General features: G+C 36.0%; 1 protein-coding gene across 1 annotated transcript in view; it reads left to right on the top strand.

Moving 5' to 3' along the window:
* Positions 1 to 274: 274 nt before the first annotated feature.
* Positions 275 to 25,918, top strand: part of LOC150088538 (acid phosphatase type 7-like) — a 34,793-nt gene continuing 9,149 nt past the window's right edge. The window contains exons 1-11 of the mRNA XM_090369557.1: positions 275 to 418; positions 1,521 to 1,721; positions 6,467 to 6,649; positions 8,515 to 8,540; positions 9,101 to 9,198; positions 18,651 to 18,713; positions 18,897 to 19,014; positions 19,109 to 19,222; positions 20,678 to 20,806; positions 25,040 to 25,111; positions 25,307 to 25,444. Of these exons, the coding sequence (XP_090225683.1) occupies positions 316 to 418; positions 1,521 to 1,721; positions 6,467 to 6,649; positions 8,515 to 8,540; positions 9,101 to 9,198; positions 18,651 to 18,713; positions 18,897 to 19,014; positions 19,109 to 19,222; positions 20,678 to 20,806; positions 25,040 to 25,111; positions 25,307 to 25,444 (1,245 nt within the window). The 5' untranslated portion in view covers positions 275 to 315. The remainder of the gene's footprint in view (positions 419 to 1,520; positions 1,722 to 6,466; positions 6,650 to 8,514; positions 8,541 to 9,100; positions 9,199 to 18,650; positions 18,714 to 18,896; positions 19,015 to 19,108; positions 19,223 to 20,677; positions 20,807 to 25,039; positions 25,112 to 25,306; positions 25,445 to 25,918) is intronic.

Raw genomic sequence — 25,918 nt, 5'->3', positions numbered from 1 at the left:
TTAGGTAATTACGAAGCACCACAGGAGAACGCCATTAGTGTTCATTAAGCTCACGCGAAACTAACGATAAACGAAACGATTGATAAGGAAGTCACAAGAGCGCATTCGTCTATGGATTAACCACATAGTGTCCCAAATATTGGCTTTCGACCGGCTTCTGTCATATAGTGTGCACCGGCATACATTCGCCAGATTGAATTTCTATTGGTTGATTTCTTGTGTCCCTCACACGTGACAGGGTCTGGAAATGAACGGGGACCTAAACAGCTGAATGATAAATATTCGCTCTCTGCCGCTACTAACAGATGCACAAAGATGTACACGTGCATCGAGAGATCACTTTTTGTATTGCCTTGTCTTTTAACAATTTTTGCTAATGATCAGTTCCAACCCGAACAGATTCACATCTCCCTCGGAGGTAAGAAAATGTTTAACTTTATTCCTTACTATTAAAATGCACGAATGATTACGCAAGTATAACTTGTATTTTCTCCTTTCTAATTCGATGTTCTGTTTTCATATGCTTATGATCTGTAAAACAGTTTTTTGAATGCCAGATGAAACAATGTGGACTCAATATAAGGACATTGACCTATTCTATCTGTGTCATTTTTTTTTCCTTGTTAGTTTTTTTTACTATCATAATGCAGGGTAAAAGAGAAAAGTCAGGGGTCAACTACGTTTAAACCAGTTTCTATACTGATTATACGCTTTGCTTTTCTTATATAGATAGATGTCAAAGCATGATATGAAAAGCATCACTGTATTGAGCTAAAGACAGTGAAATAAAATAAATATTAATTTATTAACAAAATTTCAAATTTTATTTTTCAAATCTGATTTTTTAGCTACGTATGTCTCTTTTTTTTTTCTATTCAGAATTTTCTGGAATAAAAAATATTAAAATCAGTAATTGCTTAATATATAAATTACTTTATATGGTGTTTATTCATTTTCCTCATATTTTCCTCATATACAATGACGGTCTGAATTTATAAATATAGCAACATCGACATTGTATATATAATAACTCAGCGCCCCCTATAATTCTTTTGTTTTTGATAACAACGATAACCGAATTTTTTTAACTTTTGTAATTTTGACTTTAATAATTTATAACGGTAACCTTGCTTTGAAATTCGTATAAATGCTAAATGAATTAAATTTAGGGCAGATATTTAGAAAATTATTAATAATAATTTTTGATTATTGATTTAAATAATTGATTTAACCGATTATTGATTTAAATAATTTTTAAATCAATAATCGGTTACGCACTATTATAGTAAAAAATATATATTTTTTACTATAATATATATATATAATAAATATATATATTATAGTAAAATAATATATATATTAGAATAATGAAATAGTTGAAGAGGTAGTAAAAGAAGAGATGAAAACGGTAAAAATTAAGAAATGAAGCAATCATCAACAAATATATATATATATATTCGTCTACTTCAACATTCATTTTCCATTGCAAAATATCTTCAGTTTTGTATACCTCTTTCCAGATGTGCCAAGCGAAATGGTGGTCATGTGGAGTACAAAACAGTACCCTGGAGAGTCTGTAGTGCAGTACGGAACTAACTCCAGTAGCTTGGCATTCGCATCGAAAGGCACAGCACGTGAACTGAGCAACGGACTGCTAATTACTTCCATACAATTTATTCATAGAGTGAAATTACAGGATTTAAATACGGGAACCGAATACTGTAAGTGTTTCTCGTTTAGAATACAACTAAAGCATATATAGTCCCTTTGTGATTTCATATTTAATGTATTAATCTGATAGGCCATACGTAGTTCTTATCCAACCTGATGGAGTTGAGATGCTATCAAATACTTGAGAAACGAACGCACATGTTTCTTTTGAAGTGCACTTCATTCCAAGATTCCTTTTTGTGAGATGGCAAGAGAAATTTTCTTTATTTTAGAGTTTTCAACAGTGGCCTAGGTATATTGTACTCCCGACGCCGAAATCTGGTATTGTGGCGAATTTTTAGAAAAGTAGTTTAAGTTTTAAATGTTTATTCACTGTTTTTAAAAATATGAACTTTTATATCTATAATTAATCGTTTATGTATCATTTTTGCAGTTTATTTTGTTTCACATGTTTATTTTCGTAATTATATAGGTAGTGTTTATATTTTATACATTTATGATATCATACATATGTAATGAATAAAAAATTTAAACGCACTTATTAAATATATTAATAAAACAATCATTTATAAAACAGTTAATTATTATTTCTTACATGTTTAATAATTTTTTTGTAAATGTCACTGTCACTATTGTCACTTTTCCTCAAGAAAGGGGGTAGGAAGTGAAATATTTGAAATAAAACTAAAAGGACTAGAATGTCTTTGCTGCAATATTTTCTTATTATTATGGGATTTGATTAATTATAACTGCTGCTATTACACTGGTCGGCATCAGTTTCCTCCCTGAAATAATTTCGACAGATTCTCGTAGGAATTATGTTCAAAAACAAAACTCAGATTATGTGTTTAAAAAGTTCTCATCACGCTCAGTTTTTAAATATCGTAGGTTAATGACCGAAAACCAAGACCTGCTGTTAAAGCTTCATTTCCTTCATTCCCATTTTGACTCTTTTCCTGAAAACTTGGAAGCTGTCTTCGATGGCTGTCTCAAATGGAAAAAAGATACCAGGAAAAACGGAGTCCAAATGTGTTGCAGACTTCTGTTGGAATCTCATATGGGAGACATTAGTGGGCGATTATAAAAGGCAAAAAGCCTCAAAATAAGTGTTTTGTTATCAGATAAACATTTTTGTAAATAGTATAGAGGTAATAGACCCATTGTGTAATATATTTAGTACTGTATGTAACATTTTCTTAAAATATATTAAATATTTTTTTATTATAAACTTTTTGACTTTAATCCCTTCTCCCCATTGGTGGGCGTTACAGCAATGTGGTTGTCATGTTTGAATTCAGCAACGTAAAATCTACAATAATCACCCTGAATTTTAACAGAGAACGAAAAAAACGATTTTTTTTTGCCAACCAGTGTAATTTTCGGCGTTTCTCTAGATTTTTAAATGTAATTTTTAGATAACAACTCAAATTAACAACGTTGAATCACCAGCAGATAAGACATTTGGGAATTACTCATTTAGAAGTTTCTGAAGGACAGCACGTAGGCAAAGCATCAAACTATAAATCGTAGCTCATTATCCTGTTTATCCATCGCTAAAAAGAATATAAACAGAGCTGGGTTTTCCCATATGAACATAAATACAAACAAGTTAGTTAATGTATGCAGTGTATTACATTTCAGGCACGTTAGCAAATAGTAAATAATTCGTGATTCATAATAATTTGATATATTTTTATTATGAGTTTTATTTTCATTGGTTAACTGCAAGAAAAAACAGCACCAGGGTTTTCCCAAAATTTCGAGGAATGAGTTACGTCAAAGAAGTTGACAATGGCAGAAAAATAAGCTGTTTTAAGAGAACGTATAGACGTTCTCTTAAAACATTAAAGAAACTTCAGCAGCACTCTTAAGTTAATGGACGGAAAGTGCTGAGTCTTTGTTAAGTGAGAGAACCATTCTCCTCTATTGTCTATATGGGAGTGAAAGCTTATCGCCCCTGGGAAAAACTGTTTCTGAAGAAAACGCATTAAGCTTAGTTCAAATGTGCACCAGAACACCAAAATTTCATTGTTTCCACTCTGCACCATCAGACAATCTAAAAGATGAAAACTTTCATAAAAATCATCTTTAAGGAACAGTAAAACTTTATTTTCGCCTCCACATATGGAACCGTCTCTTTGTGAAGATTATAAAACATTTTCAAAGTTTAGTCAGCTGCTGTAATTTTTATCTACCGTGGGCAATAATTTTCATCTCTTAAAAGTGGTGCCATCTATTGACCATGTAGTGTAACAATATATCTATTATTACGAAACTAAATGGAGATAATCCCAAAACGGAACAAAATGGCAGATTAATGGAAATATCTCCTGTTTTATTTTTAAATTACTATAATATAATTTATCTGTTAATATTTAAGTAATAAAATGAGTATATCATGATTATTTCTAATAATTCTAAAAAAATAAATAGCATTGATAATTGTAATCCTACGTTTTGAACAAAAAAAAAAGTTTAAAAATCCTACATTGTTGTTGTTATGGAGGCTTAATGGTACATAAGCTGCTAAAGCTATAATGTGCTTATTCACTTATTATATTAAAAGATGAGAGTTTTCCATAAAGTCAGAAGAAAATCTGAAATCAGAAATAATTAAAAAGCCCAGTTTGCCCGAGGAAGTCAAAAAATTCAGAAATATTTGCCTTATCACCAATGAGATTTTCAAGAGTTATTGGTTTATGAAGATTAACCAGTGAGATCAAGGATGAAGTTCTGTCTTGTTTATTGTAGGGGCAGCCAATAAGAATATGTTTAACAGTCAAATTGTTAGAACAATGTGTACATTATGGTGGATCATCTCCTGTGAGTAAATGAAGGTGGGTCAGATCCTACATTGTCTTTCCAGAAATTCGCCCTAATGTTTCAAACTACAAAATAACACTACACCTTGACTTTCTTAGGAAGCAACCGTTTCTGTTGTATAACTCGGATTTTTTTCACCTAGCAGTCCAGTCCGGGTGGGTAGCACAGTGGTTATAATCGCCGTCCTTCCCCACAATGGTCCAGGTTAGGATCCCGTCTACGCGAGGAACTTTTAATAGAATTTTTTATTCCGTGGCTGAGGTAGTCGGTCTCAGCATGAGCAGCAAGGTCCCCCCCCGCGGAAACTTCAGGTTTTCGTCAAACAAAATGGGCAAATCGATACACACACACACAATTTATGGACACATCGGCCAATGCGAGTTCTCGGGTGGCCCTAAAAAGACAGCTCACCAAGGAACCTGCCAGTTTATTTATTGGCATCACTTAATAACAAAATGACTTTCTTCCATCATTAACAATTAAAATTATGATCCTCAAGAAAATAACGACAAAAATGTGTTGTTGCTTTCTTGAATCAACATGTTCAAGTTTTTGAACAATTTGTTTTGTATGGCCATAGACGAAGGTCTTTATCAAATTTACTTGAAGCAGTGTTTCTGCTAATACCACTTTCATTTGATAACAACTGACAGACTCTAAGATTTGCTCCAATACGTAGTTATGGAATCCGGTTGTATCCTTGATTCCAAATCCTCTTTTAAATGATTTCCAGATTTCGACAGACCCGTACGAGGCTTCACATCCATTTTAGTTGGTAGAATATTGAGAAATCAGCTATACCATGTTAAGACAACAAATAAATTTAATAAAACACATATTAGTATATACATATTATTGAGCGAAATACATACGCGACCAATTTATGCATCATTATGCAAATTATTCTACATTTCTATTTGTAATTCTCTCTCTTCTACCTCAGTTGACACATATTACGCTCTCTGTTGAACTATATCTCACCAATTTCATGTATTAAACATAAACAATTTGTATTGACGATTTATTGTATACTCTATTGACTGGGTTGTCTTTCCGGAGTATAAACAGAAAATTTAATTTTTAATTTAATTTAACAATGCTTCCTGATAGTTCTAAGAGTAAAGTCCTGTGCAATTTTCTTATTGGTTCTTTCACTCAAAATATAAACTGCCTAAATGTCTCATGCAGATAATTGCATTTATATGCAAACATAAATAATGGACAGTCATATCATAGTGGGCGTTTATCATCAGATTTTTACTTTAGAATTATTCAGGAAATAATTAAAATGCTGTACCATTATAAACAATAACTGACCTGACTCCTAAGCTTAAAATATAATCAAATATAGCTTTCTTCTTAAGTTACATAAATCATTTGTAAATGTAATTTTAATTTCGTCCTGTTTCAATGTTCTTCATGTCTCGGCTATAAAGTGTCTGCTGTTTGAAATAAAATTGGAATCCATTTAATTTAGCTTTTAATCTTGCTCCAGACCGCTACCATGCTTTTCCACGTATGCTGGCTGAGCTTGGTTCTGAACTTCGGTCCCTGGTTGAAGAAATGTTCAGAAATTTCTCTCTTGTATATCAGACAGTCTTTCTTTGCTCTGAAGGCTTTCAATCTGGATTTCATTTCTTACTACTATTAACTACACAGTTGGTAGAATCGCTGTCCTCCCTACACAGGCTGGAAAAGACCTGAGTTCAAGTCATGTCGATGACGTGAGGAATTTTTCACCACGTGGCTGAGTTAGTCGGGCTCAGGCGAGCGTAGCATGGTTTTATCATCCAGCAAAGAGAAAATTGACCTCAGAACACGCAATTTATAGACAACGTACACGGAGCAAAATGGCCTCAGTCGCTGATGCTCCTAAAACTCTACAACAACAACAACAACAAGTATTCTTTCTATCAGAAACGATGATGAATTTAATGAAGTTTTACTTTTTTACCAACTTTTCCTATTACAGGGTATCGATGTGGAAGCCCCTCTGGTTGGAGTAAGATCTACACCTTCACCACTATTCAGGATGGCACAAACTGGAGTCCTCGCTTTGCTATTTACGGTGATCTGGGAACCAGGAATGCCGTATCACTCCCATATTTGCAGTCTGAAGTACAGAAGGGTACATTTGACGCCATATTACACGTAGGTAAGACGGAAATACGAGTTTGCGCTCCGCTCATAATTTTTGTCTGTTAATTTTGTTATAAGACATTAAACACATGTCCATCTTAAACAACAACTGTTAGGGCCATGTTGACAAGGAAGTTCTTGCCTTTTCTTGCCTGTGAGATAGGGATTGCTAATTGCGAAAATGAAGAAAGACTTGATCGGTCTGAGGGCGTATCTTTATGTTTGTATCCAGACTTAATCTTGACACAGCCCCGGCAACAAAATTATCTACGCCCTTGAGCCAAAGCATTATGACAACCCCTGTCTACACGTATGAACGCATCCTACAGCACCTAGGAGTGACGTCATCAACCGGCGCAGCATGTATAATGACGACACGTGTAGTGCCTGTCACTTCGTCAGTATGAAGCCAGAATAATGTGGAAAGGGAAGGATCTGACGCTAGGAAGGCAGGGGCCAGCATCATTTAGCCTTTTTTCTTTTAGCCAGCACGTTGTTGATTGCTGGAACAAGTTGCCTTCGCAGATAGTTGTGGCTAACAGTCGGAATAAATTCAAATGTCAACTGAATAGTTATCCAATGTGAGGAGGGAGCACATAATTAATATTTTCTTATCTACTTTTTTTTTTTTTTTTTTGGCCAATGCAGCAAAAGCCTGTGGCTTCCTTGCACGATTATAGCAAATACTATTACTCAGCTCAGCAACCGTAGGCACTGTCGGCTGTTCGAGGACCATCGTAGTGAAGGTGTGGCGGGAATGGTCTGAAGAGGAACAATAATCATCCAACGTGCTGGGACGGGTACACCACCACTGGTTGACAGTCGACGTGAATGGCGGTAGGATATGCTGTCCGGGACATCAATTAATGGCAGACTAAAGCCATGGCGCACAGAGAAACGTTTTCGAGTACACCATCCACCGGACGCCCTTGCGACTAGGCCTACGGAGTAGGCGACCTGTTCGTGTGCACATGTTGGCCGATCGTCATCGACACCTCCTCCTCCTCCTGGAGTGGGCACGGGTGCACCGTTTTTAACATTGGACGACTGGCATTGTGTGATGAATAAAGGTTTCAGCACAATCATGCCAATGGACGGGTGCGTATTCGACGGCAAGGTGAATAGCTGCAACCGGCAGAAGCGGTATTATGGGGAATGTTTTCATGGACATTACTGGATCCCTATTGAGCACAGCCCCCATCGCCAGATCCTTACCTTGGCACTGTTTTGAACCAAGTTCTGCACGGCGACCATCTATCCAGATAGTACTGAACGCTTTCAACAAAAAAAAAAAAATATATAGGGAGGCCGCCGTAGCCTAGTGGTCAGGCGCGCGGGTGCATAAGTACACGTGCCTTGAGTGACCGGGGTTCAAGCCCGTGACTACTGAATACAGTGCTGTTTCTTGTATTCTGTCTATTTGTGAACTCCTCTGACCGTTTGGTCGTCCCGGAGTATAAACAGAAAATTTATTTTTATTTTATTTAAAATAGCGCTCCGTGTCACAAGGCTCGCATTATGCTGGAATGGTTCGAAGATCATGTTCAAGAATTCCATTATTCCCCTGGCCTCCCAATCCGCCCCTCCCCGACATCAATCCCATCGAATGTTTGTGGAATACGGTGCAATGCAGCATAATGCGGATTATTATATTCCAGGATGTCCTTCTGTCCTGCTGGTTCTGTATCCCAGAGGACACCTTCCGCGGTGTCATGAAATCGATGCCACGCCGGATGTAAGCAGTTATCACTGCAAAAGGCGACCCTACACGCTATTAGTCATAATATTTTGACTCATCAGTGTATTTGTCATTGTTATAATAAAACACTCTGCAACTTTTCACGTCCTTTTGTTCAATAATTCTTTTCATTTCTCTTTCAGGAGATTTCGCCTATGATCTACATTCGGTAAGTACTTGTGGAGTGGTAGCAATAAACTTGAGCAAATACGTTAAGATGAAATTGAGAAAAGATCTCTTCACTGAAGTGGAGGAGACAACCATTGTACAATTAGTTTTATGTGTTATTAGTAATCTAATATTCCCACTTATTTTATTATTTTCCTAACGCCTCCAACTATTCCTCTGATCCTCAAATAAATTAAAACTGTCCAATTAGTTAGAGTACATTAGCGATGGAACGAAAAGATTTTTTTTTCAGAAAAGCTTGACATCGCAAACCTCCTTACAAACAAATTTCAGCAATCAATAGATTGATAATTTAAATATTAATTTTCCAGGGCTATGTTATTAGGAAATTAATAATAAACCTTCAGCATAGCACCTCATATGTTTAGTACAATTAAATGCGCATGCCCAGCGTATATAATAATACGCTGGGCATGCTAATAGTTAACGTTAATAGTTTTATACTTTTTTATAATTAAGTCAGGATTTTATGTAAGTTATCAACCTATGAAGAGAACTAAGAGAAGAAATTAGGTGATGCTTTTTTAAAATCTCTTTTAGGATGGAGGCAGAGTTGGTGATGACTTTTTCCGTCAGATAGAGCCGATCGCCGCTCGCGTTCCATATATGGTTGCCGTAGGAAACCACGAAGCCTTCAGGTCTGACATCTAGTTAGTAATAATAAAAACAATTTATTATCAGATTAATATTATTAGGCTTATATAATAACCGTAATGATGTGCGCATGATGATCTTTCAAAATAACACCTTCAAATCGAGTTGGGCTGGCCATGGTGGTTAGCGTGCCCAGTGAGAGTAAGGAGGTTGCAGACTAGAATCTGTACGCTGCTAAAGAAAATGAACGGCCCATTGTGAACTGTGACCCAGAAAATCCGTCTTGGGAAGTTTATTTCTTCAAACAAGTCATATATTTGTAATAAGGTGCTGTCACACGGACAATTTTTGATAACGTTGCTGTCTCATCAGAGAGCGGTTGTTGTTGTTTGTTAATGGGTTTTAGGAGCATCAGCAACTAGGGCCTTATTGCTTTGTGTATATTGTCTGTATCTATGGTCGATCTTCTGTTTGCCGGACAAAAAATCAGCGTTTCCGGGAGGGAAAGCCATGCTACCTTCTTCTGAGACCGACTAACTTGGCCACGTTGTAAAAAAAAAGCCCATGATTCCTCACGTCATCGACGGGATTCGAACTTAGGTCTTTTCCACTCAACGTAGGGAGGACGGCGATTGTCCAAACTGTGCTTCCCACGAGGGCTCAGAGAGCGGAAAGGTACCTACCAGATTACTGTCCAATGAATAAATAGTTGCCGTTTTTTTTTTTGAAGATTTTGGAAGTCATTAATTACTACGATTGACAGTACTTCAAATCTTTCTTCGCCGAATTTAATGGAGTTTCGCATTTGGTCTAAAAAGATTATTTATTTTTTTTTTTAAAGGCAAACTCTTATTGCAGTGAGCAGAGATACACATTTCACATTTATGAAGGGAAAATCTCTAGCTACTTGAACAGTTAATCAGCATCTTCTTGAGAAGTTTTAACTAGGAACTATTATTAAGTTCTGCAGTAAATTCACAGTCAGCAACAGCCCTAGGTGTTCTTTGCATTAATTGGCATCTTTGGTTGCGACATACTATTTCACAAGAGTTTCGCGTTATAAATTCGAAATCGTGTAATTTATCGACCAATATATTTGCTCGTTTTTGTAGCTAACTTGTAGAAGAGCCTTATCGAAGAACATCAGACATTTCTAAATCCAATGGACACAATTCTTGCTCATCCATCGCTGTTCTTGCTTTTCTAATCACCTCTAAAACATGAAAGGAGGCTGTAATAAATTCTACAGGCGCGCTTTCACTCTTACAGTAATCAAATGCTGCAATAATGGAAGCTTTTTTTAAAATTTATATGCAATTTTCTGGTAATCCCATTCGACTACAGCACTTTCCTCTACATTTTTCCACATATAATTTTTATTTTCACAATTTAAAGTTTCGCAAACAGATTTAAGTATTTGTCGATATCCTAAAAATAAAATTAAAAGTAAGCTTTCGATAACATTAATACATTTAAATTGAAAAGCATGAAGCAATTAACTGTCTACAGTTCTGGACAGTTTCTGTTGCTACGAGAAGAATCATTTCGTTGCTAAGAGACAGAATTTTCTATCATTTCATTTCAATATCATTCCTCAAAGTTTTTTCTATATAGTTCTTTCTTAGTGCTGGAATACTTTATTAGTATCATCCATTATGGAGTGTTAATGGATTCGCGTTTCTTGATGGAAGTTTACGATTACGTTTTTCTTTTTTTCTTTTTTTTTCTGGAACATTTGTGTGGAAGATTACGGTTACACATTTTGTCTATTTGTTTCTAATGCTGTTTTTTTTTAAAATATGATTGTATGAAAGAATAAATAACTCCGTTTCAGAGTGTAGTGAAAGCTACCATTAATTGATAACACATTAACGATAGCTGAACATATTCTTTTCCTAGTTTAGGTTTATAAATCAAGGCCTACTTTTACCAAAAAAGGGAAAATAAATTTCTTTTGATAACAGTTTATTGGTGTTCAAATTGTGCGTGTAAAAATTTGTGTGTTAGTTCATGTGGTAAATAACACACCTTGAAAAAATGAATAAGATGTATTGGTGATGGCACCAAATGTAAAAAGAAATGTTTTCCTTTGATAAAAGAAAAATTACGAAGTGAAGGAGCTCAAAAATGGTTCTAATTTTATTCAAAGTAATCATCACTTGATTTAATTCACTTATTACACCGCTCAAAAAGTTTCTGAAAACAGTCAGCGAAGGCATCCAAAGAGATGATGTTCAGTTCAGCGATTTTGTTTTATCCCTCAACATCCTGAACTCTTTCCTTTGAGGGAAAATCTCTCTCTCTCTCTGGACGCCTTCGAAGAAATAAATCCACCAGTGGTGGTAGATCGGTAGAGTAGGGTGGATGATTGATCTTTACAATGTCATCACAACAAGTGCCGAATGGGCATGGGCATTTTCATGCAACAAGAATCAGCTGCCTTTTTCTCGAAATTGCAGCCTCGCCGGGGAAAGGCGCTTCAATAGTGTTTGAAGCATGTAGAATGTAGAATATTCAAACAGGTTTTGATTCACAAATTCCTTGTGAATCACACCCTGTTTGAATATTCAATGATCAGCATTGTATTGATCTTGGACTTCTATAAACGAAACGTTTTGAGCTTTGCTGATGATTTTGAAGTCCACTGCATACTCTGACGCTTCGTTTCTGGATCGTATTGGAACACCCAAGACTTAATTCCAGTGACAAACAGTCGAGGAAATTAGGATTGTCTTGGCAAGTCTAGATGAAGTCTTCGCATGACTTCATCTAGACTCGAATACACTTCGTTCGTGCGGCACAAATTTTGCACGGACCTTCTTTTTCCCAAAATCTTCATGCAGAATTTGACAAATCATCTTCTTATTCATATCCAACTCATCAGCTATCATTCTGAGGGTGAAGCCACGACCTCTTGTCACAGTTCCTCAAACTTTTGCAACTCTGTGCTCATTTCGAGAGGTTGATGGACGCTCACTTCTTGGATCTTCGTGAACATTCTCACTTCCTTTTTTGAAACGCTTATACCATTCAAACCCACTGGCAAGGCTTGACGTTTCATCACCATAAACAATTTTTAACATTTCTTATGTTTCTGTTGCAGATTTTTCAAGTTAAAATCGTGACCCGGAACGTTAACGCTTCTAAGGACATTGAATGTTATTTGCAACCTGTCAACCTGCTGGACAATCTCTGTGCCACTATCTGTTGAAGAAGTTTAAACTACAAAATACTACTTCGTTTATTTTCAATTTCATCGAAAATGACCTCACCAGTCCTGGAACTTTATTGCTACACCTCGTATATTAATAACAGTATTAATTTTAATTAGTTTTCTATACGTCAACATTCGTCATTTTATATGTGAGTTAGTGAAAGATATTAAGGAATTAAAAAACTAAATATATATATTTAGAAATCATACCTTTACTACGTGAATGTTGCTTTATCAGTTTATTAGAAGGAAAAAGATAAAATTATTGCAAAAATTCCCTAATTTTATCCTTTACCTACCACTAATCTCATTTGAATGATGCCGAGTGGGTAAAGTACCTGCCCGGCAACCCAAAGGTCGCGGGTTCGATTCCCGCCTCGGGCTTGGATCAAAGTACTGCAAAAACCTTGGGAGGTGCAATATGGCCACAGAAGCCGATGCGCCAACAACTACCAAATCAAAAAAAAAAAAAAAAAAAATTTGAATGATATTCACGTGGTAGCCTTTGTTAAGTTTGCGTGTTTGGCTCGAAACAAAGGAAGTTGCGTATCATTGCAACTTCCTTTGTTCCGAGCTTTATTTACTATCAACTTAAAGATAAGGAACAAAAATGGGTGGAGTGTCGAATTATTTTTGGCACTTGCGTAGTTTGTCGGTGTCAGTTTGGAAAGCGCTAACATAATTTAAATTCTACTTTTATTGCCAGAAATTGCGACTCTGATTACAACGTGACAGAATCTTATCTACCAGCTCATATTTACTGCCTTTTAATTTTAATTTAGCACAGATAAGGTAAGAGGAAGTAGCGAGTTTCTCAGGACATCGATTCTGTCAGGACAAACATTTATTCATTTAATCTATATTAAGTTTATTTTATGAACATTACTTTGTTTTATTTTATTTTGTCACAAGCACTTAGTATAAAAATTCCACTACGTAGTTAGCAAAAGCATTTGGTGGTGCCAGCGCGGATCAGTTAAGTGGGGGATGGGATATTGTTTCCTACAGACTTCTGGATCCCCCCCCCCTCTAAATGGCATGCGAGACATTTCCAACATGATATTATTATTTTTATTATTATTATCTGTTTATTTCCATAAGGAAGCCACCCCGGGACGGCAAAGTGCCAGGAGGGTGCAAAGTACATATCAGGGTACGAGATACTACGTGCAGTGGGTTACATATACTGAACACGTAGTCTCGTCCCGAAATATTATATACACATTTTATGTTTAATATATACAGTATTTACACATTAATGATTCTGTACATACATTATACAACTGATATATTTACAATTCACTAATAATTCCATCTATAAATTACATATTAACATAACTGTTACAGAATGTATATTTTTACAGTGAACAAATTATTATTGTTCTTAAAGCAGAAAGTTTCTCTTTTACTCTAAATTCTTTGGTACTTTGCAGCCGATTCATATTTCGGTAAGTCTATACGAATCCTGGAAGATCTCTTTCCGGTATGCTGCATCCTCACACAGTTTTTCGGCATCTATGTGTAGTGAGTTAAATATTTTCGCTGCATTTGATGGGAAGAATCTTTGCAGGCTACTAAGATTGCTCAGGACTGAACGCAGTGGATTATTTACTTCTCCGCAACGTCTACCAGTGGCACGCGGTTTAACTAGAATATTATCCAGGACTGGAGCATCTACTCTGCCTGTGAGCATTTGTGCGAGAGTGTGTATGTTCCTGTTAATTGTCCGCTGCATCCAGGGTGTGATGTTAAGGTTTGAGTAGAGAATGGCCCTTGAGATAGTAAAAGGGTGGCCAGCAACTCTGTTAAGCCATCGCAAGAACCAGTACTCGATCCCAAGGACGGATTTATAATGTGAATCTGGAGCTGAAGACCAGATTTGCGAGGCATACATTGCAATTGGCAGGACACACATTAAAATGTACTTGGTCGCTAGCTGAGGATCCCTAATTCCCACCAGTTCCTGTCTGGTAGCCCATAAAGCGGCGAATATTTTTGTCTTCATATGGGCGAAGTGTTGAGCAAAGGTGAGTCTGTCATCCCACTTAAGACCCAGGTCCAGGTGAGAGTGCACTTTTTCAACACTAGACCCGTTCACAGAGATCGAGATGTCATTTTTATGCTGCTTGCAAGTTATGGTCATTTGGGCAGACTTCTGCGCATTAATACGGAGCCCGATGCAATCCAGGTAGCTCTTAAATTCTCGGATTGTGCTATTTGCCATCTGACAAATACCTTCTGCTGATTCATGGTCTTTGGAAGTGATGAAGAATTTTACATCGTCAGCATATGTTATAAAATTGTAGTACCGTGCAAGAAACGGCTCCAGGGCGGCCGCGAAGAGAGTAGCCGAAAGAACTCCCCCTTGTGGCACTCCTCGCGAGATGGTAAAGCAAGATTGTAGCTTTTGGTGCTTAACAATAAGTTTTCTATGTTCTAGCAGGCTGGTTATTATAGTTAACAAATTTCCTCTTACATTAAAATAATTCTTTAAAATCGCAATGAGCGCTGGAATTGAGACGTTGTCGTAGGCTGCGGAGATATCCAAAAAAATAATATCAATTTGCTTTTTCTCATTTAGTGCTTTCTGCACGCGAAAAAGGGTTTCCAGTAAGTTTGTTATTGTTGATCTACCCGAAATAACTGAGTGCAAATGTGGTGGTCTATGGCTGAAGCAGTGCTGATTGATGGTGGGAAGCAGTGCTTTTTCGAATACCTTCTGTAGGGTGCAGCTGACAGAAATTGGTCTGTAATCCTTAGCCAATTTTGGGTGTTTAATCTTTGGTATTGGGGTTACAATGTAATTTTTCCAGGCTTGCGGGAAAGCTCCTGACCTAATGATTTCCTGATAGATGTGCAGTAATAGATCTATTATAAATGCGCTACTTATCTTAAGGATGAACATTGGAAATTTGTCTGGTCCAACAGTGGCCTTATTGGGCAGATCGTTGATTGCTTTCATTACGCTCTCTTTGGTGATTTGTATTTCACTCAAAGGAGGTCTTGTTGGTTCCTCTATTGCCGAATAGTTTCGCTTGTTTAAATCTTTCAGGAATTCAAAAATTTTGTTACCATTATCAGTGTTCTCAATTTGATTCAGTCCATGCAGGTTACTAAAAGTGTTATTAGCCCATTCCTTGAAAATGCATTCGGTCATATTCTCTTGCTATTTCTATTGCTAGTAATTCTTTTTGCTCTTTTTAGTTTATTATGAACAACACTGCAGTGTGCCTGTCGTTTTGCTTTGATGAAATGTGCTCTTTCTTTCTTGTAACGAATGTGATCGGCAGGATGACCCGTTCTTTGCCATTTTCTATGCAGTTTTTGCTTCCTGAGGAAACTTGCTTTCAGTTGTGGGTTAAACCATTCTTTTGTTCTCTCAGATATTTTGATTTCTTTTGCTGCTCCTTCCAATGCTGTTTGGTATAGCTTTTTAGTGATCATTTCTAAAGCTTCGTCTACTGGCTTTTCTTGCAAGTCATTCCAGTTGTAACTAGTCAGGTGACTGAGAATGACCTGTGCATTAATATACTTCACGGAGTATATTTTTTAAGTATATTCAAAGTAAGTATATTTAATATACTTCCTTTGCTTTTCCCAGTTCGTGTGGTTACAATGCATGTATTTGTGTATCTTCAGTGCTGCTTCTATTTCAATGGGATTGTGGTCCGACTTAAATTTTATGCAGTTTTGCGCTAGCCTTATGTCTAAGGAACTATGATACAACAGGTCAAGTTGCTGCATTCCCCTTGACACTGGTGTCGGGAGCTGCGTTAAGTGCAATGCACCCAATGTCGCATCCAGCTCTTTCTTGGCCTCCCTGTGTTTCGGAAAAGGCAAATTAAAATCTCCCGCTATTATTGTGTCGACTGATGGCTTTAGATCTGCAGCAAGCCACGCATAGAGTTCGTTTCTTGTCTCCTTTGTGTGCTCAGGTGGGAGGTATATGATGCATAACTGTATTTTCACGTGCTCTTTTGAAAAGGTAACGCAAATCCCTTCAAAATTATTTGAATTGGTTTTTCGTTCTCTTATAGGCTGGTATTTATTTTGATAGCAAATTATAACTCCCCCTCCTCGCCTATCTGTTCTTCCGGTTCCCACACATTTGCAGTTTGCTGCCGCAGTTAGCCGATCTAACTGTTTTCCATTTCCCAACCAGGTTTCGATTAGGCAAATGAAATCCAGGTCCTCGTACATCATTATCGTTTGTAGGGTGTGGAGCTTATTTGAGATGCTCCTCACGTTTTGTACAAACAGGTGGATGTGATGTTCTGCATCCCCAGCTGGGGGTAGTTTTTTTGATTGCTATTGAGCCCGATTCCTTGCATCATTTTTAACCAGTGGTCTGGCCCATCTGTCTCTGTAGGGCTTGACTAAGGTACCTACTGGCCAGGCGCTTACGTCTTGTAGGCGGGTTGCCTTATCTGGTGGACAAGAGATTATAAAGGAGGAGTAAGCTGGGTGTCGTGTTTTCACTTGCTTTACTTCTACAGTTATCCCATGTTCGCCCTCACACATGGCTTTAATGTTTCTGGGCTGTGTTGTGGGTCCCAGCCTTGATACAAAAATTTGCTCTCTGGTTGCAACGGAAGTAATGTTGTACATTTCAGAAAACCGTTTGTTTGTTTCAGGTGTGTTACAGGAAGACACGTTAATACTTTCTCTGTGAACTGGATTATGTCGTCGGCTGTCCTCGGCGAGACTAGGCATGAAATTTTGGGATGGGCGGGTTTTTCTACCCTCAAAAGTGTTATGCTTTTTAGGTAGCATAGTGATGTGCGCATAAGTGAGTGGGTTTGCAGGAACATGATTTGAGGGGGAAGATGTAACTCTGGCGTTCGTACTCTTGGAATACATGCATGCTCCAATCATTTCAGTTGATTCCTGTTGTCCTAATATTTCTGAGGCTTCTTTATTTTGGTTTCGACTTTTCCTAGTGGAATGTGTGGAGCCGTTTCCTTGTGCTGCCCCTAAAGTTTCACTGGGTTTGGTGCTATTGCTTGCGAGGTCCTGCTGCAAACAGACAGTTCGCGGCTGGGCTTGAGATTCACATATTATTTGGCTGTCTTGTAGTTTTGCAATTCTTTCTGATATGTTTTCCCCCGAATTCAATTCTTTTCTTGTCTTCTGTTTGTGATTTTCAATGCTTTCTGTCCTCCTGTACATATCACTTCTAATTTTCTTTGGGTAGCTCTGCCTCGCATAGCAAGTTTCGCCGGTTACGGGGGTCGTTGAGCCACCTTGTGCAACGAGGACGGATTCAAAGCATCCTAGCTTTTCCTCCAGTCGTTTAAGGGTGTGCAATATTTTACTGTTTTGTTCTTTGAGAAGAAAATTCTCTTCCTGCAGTTCCTGTAGCATTTTATGTACAGGGATGAAATTGCTCGCGAGGTTTTCAGCGTATTCCACAGCCTGCATCGAAAAGGGGCTGATGCAGTCTGCAAGGATATCCTTTAATTCCGTACGCGAGACATATTCTTTACGGTTCTCTTCCTGCCTTTCATTCGGGCTATGATTGCTCCTCTGTCTAGCGAAACCCCCTTCAGAGTACGCTGCAGCAAAAGGTTGGTCATCCTGCTTTAACAAATAAATAAATATTCGGAAACTAAGTTCAAAGGGTCACCATTGCTGATGTGAGCTGCGGATATCTCAGGAAGATTATCCTTGAAAATTAACTACCGTTAGCCACGAAAAATCTGCCAGTTAATTTTAAAATCCTAACACAATGAAGTTTTCTTACCGTTGACATAGATACCTCACTAGGCTTACTGTGTTTTGAACACCTTGCAAATCTTAGATTTCCGATAGCTCTCCAGGATTCTATTGACTTAATACATTTCGGATCGCCATGGTATCTTGGATCGTTACAGACACACGTTGTACCTTACAGTTTGCCTGCGGACTGCACGTGTCGAGACTCTGTTTGTCAAACTTTATCTCCCAAATCACAGACTGTGTACACTTTTCTGTCAACGTTCTTTTAAATTCTTCAGTATTATTGTGGGTTTCAATTTATATTCTACATTCTGCATATCCATTTTTAATATCAATATATTAAAAAAGTCTTCCAAAAATGAAGTAAGGTTGTGTTTGTATTTATAAGATTAACTATTTTAATTGGCATAGTATAGTAAACAAAAACTTTTCATCTTCTCTCTCACCATGGTTACCTATTACTTCATCTACGATATCGTTGGTGTGATGTTAATACCGCAGGGCTCTGCAAAGTTTAATACAAGTGTTATTCTGTTAAAGAAATCACTTTTTTTTCTTCTATAGGAACTTCACAAACTACAAAGTCCGCTTCAGCATGCCAGGAAATAAAGAGAATATGATGTATAGGTAAGTAAATGTTGAAATACAAATTATTCTTCAACTTAGCGGGTGAAACTCAAAGATGAAGAATCTCTTATTTTTACCACTTTGGTTCAGCACTTAATAAAATCAAACATATAAATAGAAAATAAATTATGATAATAATAGCTTTTAAGATGTACTGATATCTGTTACATTTATATTTTCTAGTTTTAAAGTTGGCCCAGCTTTGTTTATTGCCATAAATACCGAGGTCTATTTCTTTAAAATTTATGGAGGTATGGAAGCCATTGCAAGACATTATAGTTGGTTGGAGAAAACGCTACAAGTAAGTCCATTAATGCTTTAAAAAGCTATTTTGGCTATTTTGAATAAGATTGAATAATAATGCTGGCAAACCTAATCAATTTCTTTGTTTAAAGGAAGCCAACAAGCCAGAGAATCGTGCAAAATGGCCTTGGATCATTACTCTTGGACACAAACCCATGTACTGCTCTAATAGCGACATACGGGACTGTTCTGTTGGCAGGGGTATAGTGAGTATGCTTTTACAGATATATCTAATTCGAACAGAATTTTAACATGTTAATAAATTAGTTTTTTTTTTTCTGGTAAATAACTAACACAGTTGCTTCATGAATATATGCGCCCTTTTAAAAAAGGTTTTACGTTTTTTTGTTTATTTTGATCAATATCCGTTGGTTCATTTGGGGTTCGCTTTTACTAATAGAACTGATACTAATATCAGTTCTATTAGTGGCGAGTTATTGTTAGCAGATTATACTCGTGTAATAAAATAGAATTTACTGTTAAATATGCTTCATGATGGATAACGAGCGTTGAAGGGAATTTTTAGAGCTGCACTATCTATATAATCTATCAAAAACACTTTAAAAAGGAATTTTAGAGCCTATTCCTACAAACTATAATATGAATTAATGAATAACATTTTGTGTCTTTTTTAATGGACAATATTCCTCCAAACATCAACATCCCTAAGCCTCAGAATTCCCCTCCCCATTCGCTACAACTAAATACTTAATCACTTATTTTCTTGAAACCTTTAAAAGTCATTTTATTAATCAATAAACCTATTAAAATACACAGGTGTCCAAAAGCTATACCCGAGATTTATAAAACTAATTCGAGTACATTTTTTAAATAAAATTTAATAAAAAATCCTCGATGCCATTCAACGTGAACGTCGACCAAGAGTTGTCAACGTTACTGTCGATCCTAACATTGAGAGGAGGCATAGCGACAAGTTAACCAGGCAACTTTCTCTTGAGCTACCAGCGGCCATAGGAACTACAGTTTAAAATAAACTGTACGCTGTATAGGAAGTTTCAGGTATGGGGACGCTATGGGAAATAGTCCAAAGTTTGCGTTTCTCTCTCTGTCTCTACTGCAAGAAAGCCCGTCTGATTTGATTCCGACAATACCATCTTTGTTTACAAGACCAACGGGCCAGAGTTGTTTACAGATGATTGTGATTCTATCTAGAAGCTTATTTTCGAAGTATTCTCATTTGGAACGAATGTAGAACACATTCTCATTCCCCTAACATCAGGGATAGGGACCACACCTTGGCGATGAAGGGCCGCACTGATTTTCACATCTTTGATGAAATCTTTCCATCCTATGTCAAGCTCTTCAGCGGTACCATAAATCCGCAGTTTATTTTTTCGGATTTATGTTTTTCTACACTGATCATTTGGTGGAAGAATTCCTTCGAATTGAGGACATTGTTTGGATTGAGTGAAAAAAATTTGTGAAAAATTTAATTCGAAAAATCGTTTTTCTGTTCAGTCGCCCAACATCGAATGCTGTCCTAAATTATTCATATGATTTTATCTACCTTAAAAATAAAACTTTAAATACCGATAAAATACGTACTTACCCTTGTATTTTTGAGTGTCACATAAATTGTTATTTGAAAAACAAAATATATAAAACAACGTTTATTTCAAGGCATAACTACTAAATTTCAGGTTAGAACGGGAGCCTTCTTGTCCAGAAATTATCCATTGGAGCCATTGTTCTATCGATATGGAGTTGACTTAGCGATTTGGGCACACGAACACTCCTATGAAAGGTTATGGCCAATATACGACAGACAGGTAAGTTATTTTAAATAAATTGCGGAAAACTGTTAGAAATTCCCTTTCAGTACAAGGCCCATTCCACCAGTTCAACGTGGGAGGAGGAGTTCAATGGGTCTGTGCAACTGTATAGTAATCCCGAACTTCTAAAGGTCATTCTCGAACATGAACAGAATGGTATCACCTGTAAAACTGCAGATGTTTAAAATTTTTAATATTAATTTTTACACACTTTTGACTGTTTGTTAATATTCTCCTTGAAGAATACGGTAATGTTCTTGTATCCTACATCTTGTGAACTCCTCTGACCATATGTGGCGAACTGGACTATAAACAGAAATTTTTTTTTAAATATATTCTATTATAACGCACTACTTTTTTCCTGCGGATTTCTTAATTGCCTTAATGTTTTCTGGTTTCTATTTTTTAAATTAATAATGTGTTTTCTAGTTCATCGATATGTTTTTAAAATATGAACTATTTCAGCTCATATACACAGAGTGGTTGAAAATTTACCAAACCCAAACTGTAAGTGTTAATTATCATTGAAAATTTGATGGAATTTGATTATAACTGCTGCAGTAGCAGCACAGGTCATCCAAAATGTCCATCAACTGTTATATTATAACAGCTTTAAGTTACTGACCAATTTGTCAGTCAATATCGATTATTTAGACACAATATCAAGTCTCATCAAGTGAAAAACGTTTATGGTTACATTTAGGAAGGAGGACACTTTCAACATTTATTGCAATCTTTATTATAAATTTGTTTATAATGATAATAATTGAAATATAACTTAATATACCTTCTATTATAGTTATATTTATAATAATAATTGAAATAAAAAGGAAAATACAACCATGAGTTTGCGTGGCTTTAGAATCACTTTACTATAGTACAAAATAGCCATAGAATGACTTTTATAAGTTATTTTCTTTTCTATATGAGATACCGAAGATGATAAATGATTTAGGACGTGCAAACAACTTAAAATAACTGAAAAAGCAAGACAAGTAATTTGAATACCATGGATGATGCCGCTTTTCGGAATGTTCCTTGGACCTGGAAGTAATTAACCAAAAAAAATAATAACCCCAGAAGTATTTGGATGATAAATGTATGGCAAACATCAGCTGGAAACCGAGTACATTCAATCATGAAAATATCTGATATGATATGTCACTCCCAGTTGTAGGTCTAAGTGAATAGAATTTTTATCCGTTTCTTGCGTCTTCCAATGTCTTGAATTCATCCATCACAGAGATGGGTAACAGCTGCAAGAAATAAGCCAAGCGGATCCTGTCTGACAGAATGATGGCATCATCTTCTCCGACAAAAATCCTTTGGCATAAAACGTGACCAAAATCTTAAGCTGATTCATATTTCTGTTTTCAATCATATGTCATTCCGGAAATAAATTTGACTTTTAGATAAATCTCATAATCCCAAATACAAAAGTCAGGAACAAAAATAAATATTTGATATCGGATCGCTTCAGATCAAAAGTTCTCTAACCCATTTATTGTAACTAGATTAGAATAGGAATTTTATCTTACGAGATATTTAAGCTAGTGGATGTATTCCTGTCTTTTTATTATCTACTCTTTCTTAACGCAAATGGTAAGATTCTATCAGATGCTGTCTGATAGGGAATTCGATATAGTTTTTATAACTAATATAACTTTACATTAAGACTATTGGATCAATTATTTATAAGAGGAATGACCTCTGTTCATTCTGGAATTACATATGGATGCGGTGCAAGTTGTTAATAAAAAAAAAATATGAAAATAATAAAAATAGAAATAAAAAAATTTTAAAATTTATAACTGAGACGAAAATTAATCCATTTATTTTCAGCGATTAATCGATAGGATAAACTGGGTTAATATTATTTAAATAGGGTTATCCAGGACCAGGATTAAATGAAAATAACTGTCGAATTCTTTAAGATATTTTTTTAGTTCCTGTTAACATTTGTAACTTAATGTTTCCATTATAAAACATTTGGTTTTAGTTATGTTCATTGTTATCAGTAGATGGCGCCACAATGGCATCAACTAAATATTTTTTCTGCCTAAGTGAGTTTTCCCACATGAAATGCAATCTTTTTTTCTCTCTGTCTCATTAAATGTCACGCGTGAAGTTCTCTCAGTGAATTGAAGTCCTATAAATACAATTCCATTCTTCCATTCGCATTGTAGCCAAAATTAGATCACTTTTTTTCTTTTTATCAAACTTTCTTCCTGAATATCCATTTGGCACGTGCAGGAGATTCGAAAATCGTCACAACCCAGAATTAGTTTTCAGATAATGATGGGGCATTTCTGAAACGACTCATGACGCTATTTGCCACTCTCCATTTGAATTTACGTATGTAGTGCGTCATTGTTATCAAGAGTTGAGCAAAGTGTTCCTGAAACATCGCGCAGAACAACGAATTAATTATTAAAGAAGACGCTATTATGACCACACCTTTCTAAAATTAGTTACATGCTGGGATCCGCTGAGAATAATCAAAGATTGACTTTAAAGGAAGTTTAGAAAATCAGAAGGAAAAAAAAAATAACAAGATACAACTTTTATAAGGTATAAAGTTTCCAGAGTTTTAAAATAGATAAGAAAATATAAATGTGATGAGTTGCAGTTAAAAATCCACTTAAATTTGTTAGATGTGAGTTCATAGGCGAAAACTTCATACTGGCTCTTTGGCTTTTTTATATTTCCAATGAACTATTTGCTGTTATTCTAGCCATTGTGGGAAATGCTGTTTGCTGTTATTCTAGCCATTATTCTATTTTGTGGGAAAAGGATTTAGTCTTCAGAATGTTTCTAATTTCCATCCTTCAAATGGATCACTTCCGAATCAATACAAAGCAAAAGCTTCTCTTACAGAATTATTTGCACCAGAACCTGGATCATGGGAGCGTGCTTCCTGCTTGGTTCGCAATAAATCAGAAGACAGTGTTTGTGTTTCATGTTCATCTTCAAGATATATTCATAAAGAACATATTCTCCAGTCTGTTGAAGACTTTAAATCTCAGGGAAAATCACTTATAGACAGCTTGACAGCTTCTTCTCAATTCTTGTAGCTCTCATTGCCCCAATAATAATGTACATTAAACAAACGTTTTATTAAGATAACTCAATTTTCCCTCTAGAACAGCAGTGATTCGCCTTATCACGAATTTCACCAGATGAGGAATTTTTATGGGCTTCTATCAAAATGAGTTAAGCGATGGTTCCATAGTTTTTCGTCCAGCAAGCAGACAAATCGACCATAGAATACACGCAACTTACAGATACTGCAACAGATGCAACTGGAACTCGGGTTTATAAAACTAGATAAACTTTTCCGGTCTCCTTCTTGGTCCAGTTCCAATGATGCTTGGCTCACTTGTAGGCTTTTTTTTTCTCTTTTTTTCAGTGTGGGTTTGCAGTCGATCTTTTGCTATTTGTAGTCTAGTATGGAAAAAGTCTAAAGCATTGTGTTACCCAACCGCTAACACACTACAGTCAAACCTCCCAAATCAGGTAACTCTGGCATACTCGTATGTGGGATTTTTTTTATAGAAGCTGAGTAGTCGATTAAAATGTAGGTACCGACTTCTCCAGATTTTCATCCAGAAAATATAAAGGCTTACTTAGATTACAATTAATGGATTGTGTTTTATAAATTTATAAAACACAATCCATTAACACTGTACGGCTTGTGTTGTTTTTGATGGAATTCCAAACGAATGATTATTTAATATTCTGATAAAAAAAAAGATGCTGATGTAATCTAATTCCACCTGGATTAGGTTGAATGAGCATCACATGATGACATTACTGAAGGGATTTATGTATTTGAGTTCTATCCACAGAGGACAAACACGACAAAAGTGGAAATATGGATAATTTTCATTATACGAAAGTTTTATTTTATATGACGACCTTGACTAGGTAAACCCCTTAGAAATGCATACTCTAATAAATGCCTAGGTGGTTTATGTCTAGACCTGCATATCGATCTGCCATTGTTAAAATACCAGCTGTATGAAGTTTTTAGTTTATTTACCATTTTCTATCTCGCTGTCCATTTTCTGTGTTGAAAAAAGTGAAATGTCTGCAGTAAAACATGACGATAACAAAATTAAAATGTGCAATTACTTTGTTGCATTTTCTGTTTAGTCAAGAAAGAAATTACAAGTTCACACCGCTAATTGCATTGCCTGAGGAGAATCACAATTTATTTTCTTATTTCAGGTGTACAATGGTAGCGTGAAAGATCCATACCGGAATCCAAGAGCTCCAGTTCATATCGTTACTGGAGCTGCGGTAAGTATTTTTAACCACCTTGCTCTTTCTCCTTCATTCATTCTTTTAATCTTCTTCTGCACATGTCATGTTATTTTTCTTTACAAGTAGGCTAAAAGAGGACCGTGAACTATCTGAGAATTATTGCAGAACAGGTGTATAATTGCTTGATAATTTAAAGATTATTATATTATTATTATTTATATTCATTTTTAGGGGAACCAGGAACGAGTCAGCTATTTCAAACAGAGTCCCGAACCTTGGAGTGCATTTCGAAGTTCCGATTATGGATATAGTCGAATGAAGATTGAGAACAAAACTCACCTCTACTGGGAGCAAGTCTCAACAGACCAGGTAAAAATGGATTAAAAGTGATTTTAAAGATAGGCCAGAATTCACTTATTGGGTTGTTATAAGGTTCTTCCTACTTTTAAAATTAATAACTCGAAAATTATAGATCTTATCAAAAAGAAATTTTTGCAGTTTAAGCACTTTGTTTTTATTTTTAAAAAATTAAAAATTAATTCGAAATTTGGCCAGCAGGAGGGAGGATCAATGTGATTAATTTAGGAAATAACGCAATGGTAAAAATTTCACCAATTTCTCACATCATGGATTCAAATTTTACTCCCTTCGTCAAACATTTTGAGAATTGAATTTTTTGCAGTAAAATAGCTTTTGTTTGTTTATTTTATCCATTTATAGTTCAATGTAACGTAACTTCTCACATTTGAAAAGAGTTTGGCTCTTGTACCTTTGGTTATCTTTGAAATAACCTTTCCGAGGTTTCGGGCTCACGAGTCAGAAGTTTAAAATGCGAAGTAGCAG

Source organism: Mastigoproctus giganteus, chromosome 3 (assembly GCF_048544385.1).
Source record: "Mastigoproctus giganteus isolate SK-2022 chromosome 3, ASM4854438v1, whole genome shotgun sequence".
NCBI lineage: Eukaryota > Metazoa > Arthropoda > Arachnida > Uropygi > Thelyphonidae > Mastigoproctus > Mastigoproctus giganteus.
The sequence above is the reverse complement of the archived record's forward strand: the minus strand, read 5'-3'. Positions and strand labels throughout refer to the sequence as shown.